The sequence below is a fragment of the Rattus rattus genome, chromosome 9 (assembly GCF_011064425.1).
Source record: "Rattus rattus isolate New Zealand chromosome 9, Rrattus_CSIRO_v1, whole genome shotgun sequence".
In the NCBI taxonomy this organism is placed as follows: Eukaryota; Metazoa; Chordata; class Mammalia; order Rodentia; family Muridae; genus Rattus; species Rattus rattus.
This window is the reverse complement of record NC_046162.1, coordinates 16,789,440-16,802,810: the sequence shown is the minus strand read 5'-3', so window position 1 is coordinate 16,802,810 and position 13,371 is coordinate 16,789,440. Positions and strand designations below refer to the sequence as shown.

Here is a 13,371-nt window from a genome sequence, read left to right as displayed (position 1 = left end):
TTCCAGGAGCTATGCAGCCGGCCGTCAGCGATAGGGTTGAGCTGGCCACGGTGGTGATAGAAGGACAAGTGGGTGGGTAGATATTTAGTGTGTGTGTGTGTGTGTGTGTGTGTGTGTGTGTGTGTGTGTGTGTGTTTGTATGTGTGTGTGTGTGTGTGTCTGTGTGTCTGTGTGTGTCTCTCTCTGTGTGTGTGCATACAGAGGCCACTAGGGGGCGTCAGATCCCCTGGAGCTAGATTTGCAGGCAGTTGTAAACTGCCCATCGTGGGTGCTGGGAACCAAACCGTGATCCTCTGAGTGAGCAGCAGGTGCTATTAAATCCTTGAGTCATCCCTTCAACCCCAGGGCAGTGCTTCTAGACACAGTCTGTCTACTCCAGCAACCATGAAGCCTGGCTGTGTGTTTAGCACCAAGCTGGTGTCCAGGGATGGATCCCTAAGGGTCTCAGAGTTCATAGGGGAAGCGAGGATGTCAGTGAGTTAGACTGAAGGCAGGATAAGCAACACTGGGATGCCCACAGCAGTAAGGCCTCCTGCGGGCTGGCTGGCAGTGGGCTTCCCATCTCTAGCTGCCTTCAGAAGAGGAAAGTCGAGGCTGAGAAGCAGTTCAGTGTGTAGGTGCCTAACAGGTGCAAGGACCCGGATTCCGTTCGAGCAGCCCAGAAAGCAGAAGAGAGAAACTGTGCTGGGGATGCCTCTCAGCGGCAGAAGTAATTCCACCAGGAAAACGAGACTGGCGAGAGAAACATACACAGTGACGGGGGTGGGGCTGAGGTGGGGGGTGGGGTGGGGAAACACAGTGACCAAGGGCATGGGATTCCACTAAGGTAAGAAGTGCCAACAGGCAGACCCAAGGGCGGGAGGCAGAAAGGCAGCTGCTTGGCACAGGGCTACGTCATGAGTAGAAACGGCAGAGAGAGCCCACTGACACCTGTCTGTGAGACCACCTCGAAGCTCTACCGAGATCCTAACAATACTGGGTGGCACACTGGACCACACACATCTTGTACGATGTAAAGCAGCCACCACTTTTAAATATGGGAGGAAAGGTTGTGGTGGTAGGAAGATGATTTCGGCACTGGAGGGATGGAGGGGGAAGAATCACATTCAAGGTCAGCAGCCAGTATATAGCAAAATCTTATTTCAAAAAAACAAAAAAACAAAAAACAAACAAACAAACAAAAACAAAACAAAACACAAAGGGAACTGGGGTTGGAGAGGTGGTTCAGTGGTTAAGGCCAATGACTACTCTTTCAGAGGACCTGGCTTCAGTTCCTAACGCTCACACAACAACTCACAGGATCCTCTAATTCCTGTGGACCCAAAGCCCTCTTCTCACCTCCCTGGGTGTGAGGTCACGTGACACACCAACATAGATTCAGGCAGAACAGCCAGACGTACACAACAGAAACAAGTAAATCTTTAAAAATACAGAGCGAAACTCAGGAAGGTTCCTGGTAGGATTGCTCAGTGGGTGGGGCATCTGCCCCCAGGCCTGATGAACCGAGTTCAATTCCAGGACCTACATGGTGGACAGAGAGAACCAACTCCTACAGGTTGCCTTGCACTCTTCATATATGTGCCATGGTGTGAGCACACGTCACAAGCAAACAAACAAATAAATCTAAAACACAAACAAAGGGAGGAAGGACAAGGAAAAGAACCAGACTCAGTTACATCATCAGTTCAAGGCCAGCCTGGGATTCGAGGGACTGTCTGAAAGGAGGAAGAGGAAGAGGGCAGAGCTGAGGACATGGAGGAGCAGCCCAGTGGCAGTGTGTGTGCTTAGCAGGAGAGACCTTGGGTTCCCTCCTTCGGACTGGGACAGTAAGAATAAAACCAGAAATACCTAAAGGAAAAGAGGAAGGATGGGTGAGAGACGGCCCAGTCAGGTGACAAGGACTCAGCTCTTGTGGCTGAGGAGATGGGATCCAGGCTTCCCATCCATGACTACCTGGGGAGATGGAGCAGCCAAGCTCTCCTGGTGGCCTGGAGCTGAGGCTGTGCAAGGCCTGTGGGCCAGGTGTTGCTGACCTGGGGCAGGCAACACACCATGCTTCCTGGCTTGGCGGAATATTATCTTCTCAGTCACCCTGGGCCCCACAGTGTCAAAGATTAATGTTTCAGAAGCAAATCTGTTAATCATTACTGGATCCTACAGGTGAGTCTGGGGTGGGAAGACCTCTGACTGAGATGAGGAGACCTGCTGGGGACACTGGGTGGGTGACTAAGGGCTCAAGTCAGCCAAACTAATGAACAGTGAGTTGGTGGGGAGCTGCGGAGAGGTCACCTCTAGGGGGTGGGCGCCAAAGGCTTTCTAGAAAATTCCCAACCAGGTATTCAATCCTGCCCAGGTGACTATCTACCAAAGCACAGATCCACAGGGGTGAATTCACAGATGGAAGTCACTTCTGGGGCCCTGACTGAATGGTCCTTCGGGCCAGAGGAACTAACAGGGCCAGTGCGTGTCAGGTTCGCTGATGGACAGGTAGGAGAGCCACGTGGTGCAGGGTGGGCACTGGCAGTGTTGGTGGAGACGCTACAGAGGAACTCCGTCTGTCCTTCAGGCCTGTCTGCACACAGGACACGTCACTGGAGAGCCTAGGGCATAGCGATATGCAGGTTGTGTAACGCAGGGACAGAGTAGGGGAGTGGCTGGGGGAAGAGAGAGCAGGGGCATTGCCTAAGGTGAAGGGCTCCCTGCCAATGGGGATGAGGCCAACAGGTGGCCCTAGAAGCAGTTCAGCTTATGCCACTCAAGTATCTCTCGAGGATTTAAAACAGACAGTTCAGGAAAACACTCAGGCGATACAACGATACCTTCTACAAATGAGAAGAAGGAAGGAAGGAAGGAAAGAGGGAAGGAAGGAAGGAAGGGGAAAAGGAGGGGGAAGGGAAGAAAGAAGGACAGAGGAAGGAGATGACTTGGCCCATGTACTCTTCGAAAAGTGGCGGCTGGTTTTTTTCTTTTCAACTTTGTTCTGTTGAAATTAAGAAGCCGCTCAGAGCCTGGTGGTGGTGGCAGAGGCCTTTAATCTCAGCGCTCCGGAGGCAGAGGCGGGCAGATCCCTGTGAATTTGAGGCCATCCTGGTCCACAGAATGAGTTCCAGGACAGCCAGGGCTACACAGAGAAACCCTGTCTCAAACAAAAAAGAAAACAAATAAAAAAGAAAAAATGCTGCTGCCCAGGGTTGGGCTGCTCAGTAGTATAGCACCTGCCTAATGTGCACTCAGTCCTAGCTCTGTCCCCAGCACTGCATACATGTCCACGTGCACATGCACACATGCACACATGCACATGCACACAAGCACAGGCAGGCTGTTACTGTCTGAGTCATTCCCCCAGCAGACACACAGGCAAGCCGAAACCTGCATATTCTCATATTTTCTCATATTCTCTCTCACACTCTCTCTCTGCACTCACACTCACATGCACACACACACACACACACACACACACACACACACACACACACACACACACACGTGCCAATGCCCACATGACAGGATTCTGGAAGATTTTAGGTTCCCACAGCATATCGTTTATATGACCTAAAAATGTTAGTTATGAGCACACACTATTCTGGTTGTGAGGAAAAACAGACACATCCCACTAAGATGATTTTCATTTAGGAAAGGAAACAAACAGAACACCATTGCTGGGTGCCAGGAGAGGGGATAACAGAAAATTAAAAAAAAAAATCCCAGAGGCATGTTGGGAGGGAGAGGTACTCTGAGAGGTGAGAGATAGAGTCTGGGGATGCGTGCTCAAGAATTCCAAGTGGGAGGAAGGCGAGCACGCTTCTCAGTCCCTGCAGGGCTATCCTGGGCCAGGACCTCCCTGGCTTCCTGACCCCAGTGGCCCTACTTGCCACCTCACCCCTACTCTATCCTCTGGGTGCTCTGGGCCGGCTGTAGACTGGCCCTGGGAGTGCTCACCTGGTCTCTGGAGGCAGGAGCAGCCACAACAAGGCTAGAGACAACAGTGGGGCCTGGTGAGCCGTGACTTCCCAACCCTCGGTCCCATACTGCTTAGGGCTGGGTCTTGGTCATCTGGTGACTAGGATGCCAGATGAAGCATAGCTCCTGGCTACCCTTGAATTCCAGACAAACAACAACCCACGCTAGAGTGTAAGTGTGGCAGGAACAGTACCAGGACCCGCTGACACTCAGGGACACTGTGCTCCGAGATCCAAACGCAGCCTGGCTTTCCTGCTCACTTTCTTGGCCCAGCGTAGCAGTTCCACTTACAAACGCTCCTGGGGCCAGCTGTCCCTGACTCATTGCCAGTTCTCTTAGCACCTCATCCAGAAGGCCAGAAGAGGGCTTGCCTAGCAGGACTGATGCCAATGTCCTGAGTTTCACCCCCAGCGTTGCGGGGGTAGGGGAGAGGAAGAGTAGGAAAGTGATATGTATTCCCCAGCAAAGGAGGAATTGTCCAGATACTGGAGGTACACGGGGAGAATGCCCCCGGTGTCTGAGTGGAACTTGCTAGGTTTCCTGGAACCTGTAACACCCTGGCTAGGTGAGTGCTTCTACCCTCTGAGAGGGAGTCATACAGTGGAGAGATACCTCAGTGAGTTCAAGTGCAGATCCTAGCTGAGGTTAGGCAGATAAGAGTTCTCCTCCACAAGTGGAAGCTCCACCCAGGGAAAGCTCCACCGAGGAGGAACTTTTGATCTTCCTTGAGGACAGTGTAAGCCAGGGAATTGTTACTAAGTTGCCAAGTCACCACCATCCGTTTTTCTCCCAGTCCAGGAACTCAACATCCCTGAAGCACTGGGCTGGGTGGGTTCTTTTCCTCGGCCGTAGCTGGACTGAGTACTGCAGGCTCTAGATGCCAAGAGCTGTGCTTGTAGCAACCACAAAGACTCTGGGTGTGGGTGAGCCTGGGACGGTGCTCCTGGGTGAAGACCACGATGGAGAAGGCCCTAGAAGGGGAAGCCAGTACTCACACTGTGCATCTTGGCCTCGGTGTCCACAATGTTCCTTTCCACCTGGTCCGCATTCTTCTGCAGCTGCTCAATCAGATCTGAGAGTTCCTTGTTGGAGATGCTGCGGATGGAAGGAGCAGGGAGGTGGGACTCAGTGCCAGCCTCAGCCTCCCAGGCTGGCCCCTCCCTGTGCCCCAGGCCGGACCTGCCAACCCAGTCAGACTTCCAGGAGCTAGCCTGTCCGCACAGGATGCAGCCACCTACACACAAATAGTGCACAGGGCAGGGGCATTGGCCTTTGCTTTGTCCATTGGCTTTAAAGCTCCTATTCTGCTGTGTTGTCAAAACATAAGACTTTGATTTTTTCCACTGGGGTTGGCCTCTCTGTGTTGGCTGGCGTCCACCACTAACTCAAGCCATCCATGTTAGAACTGAGACAGATGAGGGGGACTCAGCTCTTCCTGTGACACTTGACGAGTTGAAGTGTTTACCACTTAAAGCACTGTCGAAGTTCATAAAAATCACTTTGAGTACTAATGACAGTCCTTCCGGTTCTTATGGCAGCCACTGCCGATCACATGACCCAGTAAATAAACAAAGACATTGAGTGTGGACTCTCCATGCTACCCTGGCTGCCTCCTGCAAAAAGACTGTCAGTCAGACAGATAGCAGGACTGCCTTTCATGCCAGCTCTGTTTCCTGCACTCCACAGACACCTTGAATAAACGACATGGCAACCACAGCGGGCTGTCATGGCTCCTGAAGGCAGCTGGTGTCAGAACTGTTTGAAACAGTTTTGCATTAGGCTTTTTGATGTCACAAACCTGGGTGAACTCAAGATGACCCTAGAACTATCCCTACCCAAGTCAGAGGAGGGGCACTTTCCCTGATATTCTATCAGGACTGCTGTGATTGGTGCAAACAGGAACCTTCATTTGCATACAGGGTGCACTGTGATTGTTAGAGATGCTTTTTTGCTTATACAAGCAAGGGAGTTGGGGAGTTGGCTGGAAGATTCCCTTCTGTAGTGCCTTCCCTGAGACTGTCAGTTTGGGTATCAACATCCCTGGACCCCAGAAGCCCTGACATCAGAAGGGGTTAAGCTACAGAATAGTGATCACCGATGACAAAAGGAACAAAGGTAGCTGCGATGTGAGGCCACAGAGACCTATAGTGCTGGGCTGTCATGGGCTGAGGAATTCTGTTTTCTTAAGCCTGCCTGAAATGTAGAACATCTGGTGGCTTGGGAGTCCCAGTGGCCAGGCCTGCCTGAGTTGGAATATGGCTGAGCCTGGTGGTGCAGTCTTGTCATTCCATCTACTTGGGAGGCTGAGGTAGGAGGATCACACGTTCAAAGCCTGACAGGGTTGCGCAGTAAGTTCAAGGCTGGCTTGGGTAACTTGGTGAGATCCTGCCTCAAAATAAAAAGCAAAAAGCGGGCTGACAATCAGGTCTGTGGTGATGCCCCAGCGTTAACATGGCCCTAGGTTCTGTGTCCAGAGTGGTGACACAGAACAAAACATCCGTAACACTTGTAGGCCTGAAGGTCCTGGAACCGGAGGCCTGCACAAGGCTGGTGACTTGGGATGGCTGCCCCTGCTGCTGTTCCTACCTGTGATCACAGCCATCTGCTGTCAGTCACCTGGGGATAGCTCCCGGTTAAAGCCCCACCCTTGTACAGCTCCTCCCCCACCCACAACTGCGGTAGAGCCAGACCTGGCTATCTGGCTGGTAACAATGTAACAGGTGCAGGCCACAGGGCCAAGTTCAGTATCTGCTTGAAGAAGCAATTAGCACCACGTTAGTTTGCCCATTCAAAAATACACATGGTGGGCGGGTTTCAGTAAAGACTTTCACAGGCATCGTCACTGCCTGACTGAAGAATGTGTTTGCCATCCCCAAGTCCCCACGCCCATTAGTGACTGCTTCCAATCTTTTGATCCCCTCCCCTCCTTGCAACCATCACCCTACCTATCTTAGGCTTGACATTTTATCTGCAGCCCTTCATGGCTGGCTTCTCCTCGTGTCTGGGAGACCCATCCCTGTCACAGTCTTTGTGACAACTCTGCTCCTTCCCCTGCTGAGTAATATTCCATTGTATATATAAATGGGTTTCGAAAAATGTAGACGAGTTTGGGATCTTGGCCAGAATGTGCAGTAAAGAGAGGCTACAAAGAAAGGTAGGTCCTGGGTGCATCCTTTGGGTTAGACAGGGGTAGAGGGTGGGGCTGGGGGACTAGATCCTCAAAGTGATCCCCCTGGTACAGGAGAGACTGAGGATCCTGTGCAGTGCCGCAAACCCCAGGGTCCAGGTCGCTAGAGCCTAGGACACTGCATACTGTCACTGTGTGTTTCTTAGTTTCTCCTGGGTACCCGTCAGCGGTTGGGGACCAGCATGGCAGGTACTGACCAAGGTGAGCAAAGCTGGGAATTATGAGTGTGCCTGCCCACCTCTCCTCCTTGCCCAGGGGCTCACGGTGAACAAGATCCAGGCTACCCCTCCTGCAGAATCAACCAAGAAAGCCGCACTTTCCCAAAGAGAGGCCCAGGAGCCCTCCTTCTGTAAGTCACTCCCAGACTGACCTCTGTCAGTTTAGGCAGCTAGCACACCCTCCCCGCTCCCCACACCAGATGAGGTCACATGGCTCTGTCCCTGTTGGAGAGATGAGATCTCACCAAGAGGGATCAGAATGGAGAGAATTCATGCAGAAGCCAGGTCAGGAGGGATAAGCTGAGCTTCCAGAGAGACCCAGTCAGGGCCCACCCAGCCGCTCTCTGCTCTCTTGCCTCCCGTGGGCCGCATCTGGAGACAGAGAGAGGCTTTCCCCAACATCCTCCTGCCTGCACAAGCCACTGTTTGGAGCCTTAGTTTAGCATGCAGGAGGAGGCTAGAACAGCTAAGAGGGACCAGCCAGAGCTTGGACAGTTGCAGGCAGGAATCATGCCTTCTTCCCCGGGAGCCTCAGTCTCTCTACCTGTTGAGTGAGGATGAGCACAAAGGCACCCTCCTTGTCTGGCCTTGGCCGAGTCACTGGCCAGACATCAGTCAATACCACCTCTGTACCAACTTCACACCAAGACTGAGGTGTGGATGAGGTCAACAAGGCTCAGAGATATCAAAACACTCCCCCGCAGTCACGCAGCCTGTGAACAGAGAGTGGCAGTTCTCCCCTTAGCTCCGACTGCTGAGCAGATGGATGCTGGAAAGGCCACATGATCCAACACAGGGCAACAGCACGCATCGTGATAACAATAGGCGCCGATACCGACTTTTTGCATGCCAGGTTCCTACTCCCTCTGACCTTATCTTCTTAGAACCCTGCAATTAGCACAATGGGGAACCATATTATTATCCCAACTTTACAGAAGTGGAAAATGGGGAACAGAGAGGTTAGGTAACCTTCCCCAAATCACACAGTAATTACCTGACAAAGCCAGGATTCCAACTGAGACAGTCCCCAGAGTCCACACCCCTGACATCTTGTATAGGCCTTGTAGCACACAGCGCATAGTTAATAGATTGGTTTAAGATACCATGTGCTCAATACTGCCATATCTTTATCCACTGGTTGTGATAATAAAAAAAAAGAATAATGGAAAACTGTGTCAACTGCCACAAGAACATGGAGAAATCACCCACCTCCCAAGCTGCAGGGGAGATGTGAATTGGCTCAGAGATGTGGGAAAAGGTAAACACATAAATAACCCAGGTGGGCCCCCCAGGCGGCATCCCCGCCCCCGGGGGGGCGGGGCTGCACCGTCAGGAGTTAAAAGCTACATATTATGGAGCCAGCCTGGGCTATCTGAGGACCTGTCTTCAAAGGGTGGGTGGGGGTTAGGATTAGGTGTCCCCAGTATGGATCTGAGTTTAGATCCAGTCCCCATGTAAAGCTGGAGTGGTACCACACACCCATGTAACCCCAGCACTGAGGAAGGTGCCAGCCTATCTGAGGGGCGGGGGGAGACAGAGACAGAGACACAGAGAGACACAGAGACAAACAGAGACAGGCAGAGAGACATTCAGGTTCATTAAGAAACCTTGCCTCAATGAAACAAGGCAGAGAGTGATAGAGAACTCAAGGTGGACTCCTTTGATTACCTACACACACACACACACACACACACACAAACACACACACAAACACACACACACACACACACACACACACACACACACACACACACACACACACACACACACACACACACACACACACACACACACACACAAACACACACACACACACACACACAACACACACACATACACACACACACAGAAACACACACACACAGAAACACACACACACACACACACACACACACAAAACACACAAACAAACATGTGGTGACCCATGCCTTTACTCCTAGCACTTAGAAGGCAGAGGCAGATAGATCTCTGTGAGTTCAAGGCTAGCCTGGCCCCGTAGTGAGTTCCAGGACAGCCAGAGTTACATAGTGAGACGTTGTCTCAAACAAAGCAACAGCTGAGTGTAGACTTGCCACTCAGCCCAATGAATCTTTACTCCTGGGTTTAAACCCAAGAGAGAGTTAATGTGGCTTCTGTCTGCCCGACATTCTGCACAACATATGAGAATTTGAAATTGAGCAGTGAGCAGATAGGTAAGATGTGACCCATGGCTCCTAAAATGCGGGGAAGCTCTGACGCCTGCTTTGGTAAGGATGAACCTTGCTAACAGGAGGCTCAGGGAAAGGTGCCAGACAGGAAGGATCAGAGAGTGAGTGGACCCATGCTGTACAGTATCCAAGTGGAGGGATTCCCCAGGGTAAAAAGCAGATTAGACAAGGCTGGGATCTGGCCCAGGAGAGGGTTCAGGAGTGCTAACCATGGTGTGTGCTGGGTGGGGGGCACTGGGAATTGGGGGCGATAGAATGTTCTAGAATTACTTGTGTGGTTGATCGTACACGGCAACGAACACGCAAAACCTCAGGGGTCGTAGCCACTGAGCGAGTTGCAGACTCAGTTCATTTTGCTTCATGAAAGCTCTTTCTAAAGAGATCGGCTGGATGGGATGGCTGGATTGGCGGCACACATCTGTTCCCAGAGGCTGAGGCGTGGGGATTATTGTAAATTCAAGGCCAGCCTGGACCAGAGTCCCCTGGCTACATAGGGAATTCTAGTGTGAGACTGTCTCAGGAAAAAAAAATCAACAAAAGATAAATAACAAGAATCACTATGTGAGTCTGGAGCATGGCTCCCTGATTGGCACCTCTTGGACTCTGGCTGGCTGCCCTGGCTGCCTTGAGCAAAACTGCTGTCAGTCAAACAGCCAGAGGGATTGCCCTCATGCCAGGACCAGCCGACTAGAACAGTCCGTAGACACCTTTAGAGAACCACACATTGATCAAAGCAATACACCCCAGCCCTCAAGGTTTGCAAAACATCTTTTGCTATCTTAAGCTTCAGAGAATTGGAGCTCACCTGAAACTTTATCTACCCAGGTAGAGGAAGCACTTCCTGCATAGCCTAGCAGAGGGATTGCTGTGATTGGTGCAAATACCACTTTCATTTGCATGTGAGAGGCTGTGATTGGTGCAAACACTCCCCCTCTGGCCACACTTGCAGGCTCCTTCTGGCATCCTTGGGAGAACCCCTCCTGTGATGCTGGTGAAGGGGTGGGGGTGGGATATCCTGACGCCAAGGCCCCGAGGGGCTGAGAGATGAGGCTAGGGTGAGCAGCAGATGCTGGAAGCTGAAGGAGCCATCGGTGGCCCTGCCAACCCTAAGAAGCCAACCACCAGGTCAGTGGCCAGCAGCGGCAGCAGCCGGGATAGCACAAGGCACCTATAGTGTGCTACAGCTGGTGTTATAGTATGGATTCTCAGGTTCTGGGATTATACGGTTTGCTCTCAGGGTCAGGCAACCCCAGCTACCTGGAAGATACCAGAGAATGCTTCCAAAGGCTGACTGTCACCAGCCCAGTGCTGAACGGCCCCTTGTATATATGACGCCCCTCAGGAATCCTGCTGCCCTCTAAAATGTGTGGCATTACTTATTTTAATTTGTTTTTGAAAGTTATTTATTTTATGTGTACGTGTGTTTTGCCTACACGTTGTCTGTGCACCACAGATGTGCAGTGTCCACAGAGGCCAGAAGAGGGCGTCGGATCCTCTGGAACTGGAGTTCCAGGCTGTTGTGAGCTTATGTGGTGTTCTAGGACTCCAACTCTAGTCCTCTGGGAGAAGAGTCATCTCTCCAGGCTGGCATTATTTATCCTGCTTTACAGAGAAGCGGTGAGACTTGAGTCCGGAACATCCTGTGCTTTTACTCTTTGGGTTTGGGGTCTGAGTAAGAGACCGATGACCATGTGTGTTCCTGTGAGAGCGGCAGCGTTCCACGCCAGCCGCACAGGAATGTGGGGTGGAGCAGAATGCACAGGGAGGGGCCTGGGAACAGGCCTGGCAGGTTGGGCTTTTCATCTCACCGAGGAACCCCACTGGGCATCCACTCTTGGTGGCCTTGATGGAGGCTGAGATAACAGCCCTTCCCACCACTCTCATCCCAGTCCTGTCCCACCCGCAGTTGGCAACCACCTGATTGGTCCAGAGAAACCAAAGCACTCCCAGCCACCCACCCCAGAGCAGTGCAGGGCTAGTAAGCGCCCAGCAGTTAGTCGGAGTGTGAGCCCGTCAGGTAGACACTGTCATTTGAAGGTGTCGCAGATGCCATCAACCCCGTCTGCCCGTTTCACTTCAGAAGTAAAGGCACCACCCAGGGTCACATGGGGGACGGCTGTGGAGGGGAAAGATCTGTGTCTGGAACCAGATAGGGCTTAGAGCCTAGCTGCACCCACGATTGTGCTGAGAGGATTGAAGCCGGGGCTTTAAACATCCTAGGCTAGCACTGTGCTCTATGCTCACCCAGCCTTCCTTTTAGTTAGTTACTTAGAGACAGAGTCAAAGTTGATAGGCCAGCCTTGACTCACTCTGCACTCAGGCAAGGCTTGAACTCCTAATCCCCCTGCCTCAGTCTCCCCACTAGCTCTGGTAACAGACCTATACCACTATGCCCAGTGAGTTGTTCAATCAATAGCCCTCAGTTTCATCATCCCTTCAGTGGGATCAATACATCCCGGTGCTTAGTGAAAGGTTGAATCTGACATCTGAACTGAGATTCATTTATGGGGGCTCAAGGATTGAGGTTGGGGTTCAGAGCAGCATCTAATGGCAGATCTGCGGCCATTTACGCTCCTCAGTTGGGGCACTGTCTGCCTGACTACGCAGAGGGCACTGGCCATGCTCCTGGTGGCTTGTGAATGTCTTGGCACCTCAGTAGGGCTCAGCAGTAAGAATGCCCCTGGGGTCCCTGGTTCTCTGCACTGTCCCTCCTCTCTAAAGTTGCCATTACAAATGGAATCGAGGCTGACACTAGTCCCCGTAGAAGACACACACACACACACACACACACACCCAGGTGAAAACTTCCACGGAGCAGACAGAGGGGCAGACAGAGGGGCGCGGAGGAACCTGTGAATTCAATGCCACCAGGGACCACAGTGACATCAAGGAGGCTGGAGAAGCTAGAGCAAAGCAGCACTTGAAGGGACATGGTTCTTTCTGTATTCCTGGGTTTTCCCGAAAACTGAGAGGGACTGAGGGCCATCAGACCCCATCTGTGACGGTCAGAAAGAAGGTCCAGCTGAGGCCTGAGAAATGCCACCTCAGTCTCAGCTCGGACTCCTCCACAGTATGGAAAGGAACAGGATCTGGATGGGGTCCAGGACTTTGAAGGCCCCAGAAATGGCCCTTTCAGCCCAGGTCTGGCTGTGGGTTGGCACTGCCTGCTAAGAGGGTCTTGCAAGCCCAGTGGGGTCTTCTTATGTCCCTAGGATGGGGAAAGTGGGAGCAGGCTGGCTGGGAGGGTGCTGGGTGCCTCCTTGGAGCCTGTGCTGGCTAGTTAAGTCATCCAAGAGAAGGAAACTTCAATCTAAAAGATGCTTCGGTAAGATCTGGCTGAGGGTAGGACTGGAAGGCATTTTTCTTAATTAGTGATTGATAGGGGTGGGCCCAGCCCATTGTGGGTGGAGCCACCCCTGGGCTGCTGGTCCTGGGTCGTATAAGAGAGCAAGATGAGCAAGGCAGGGGAAGCAAGCCAGTAAGTAGCACCCCTTCATGGCCTCTGCATCAGCTCCTGCCTCCAGATCCCTGTCCTATATGAGTTCCTGTCCTGACTTCCTTCACAGAGTATGATGCAGAAGTGTAAGCCAAACGAACCCTTTCCTCCCCAAGTTGCTTTGGTCCTGCGTTTCCCACAGGAATAGCAATCCTGAGACAGAGCTCCAGGGCTGTGTCTGAGAACACGAGGGCCTGACAAGGGCTTCCTGGGGACAGGAGCAGAAACAGGTATCTCTTTGTGTGCCTAGGATGTATCTGGAGCAGAGCAACCTAGGGGGTGGGGCAGGGAGCTACCAGCGGT

At 52.2% G+C, this 13,371-nt stretch overlaps 1 protein-coding gene across 1 annotated transcript in view; it reads right to left on the bottom strand.

Annotated features, from left to right (window-relative positions):
- Positions 1-13,371, bottom strand: part of Ppl (periplakin) — a 46,502-nt gene that overhangs the window by 20,874 nt on the left and 12,257 nt on the right. The window contains exon 2 of the mRNA XM_032912559.1: positions 4,956-5,055. Coding sequence (XP_032768450.1) covers positions 4,956-5,055 — 100 coding nt within the window. The remainder of the gene's footprint in view (positions 1-4,955; positions 5,056-13,371) is intronic.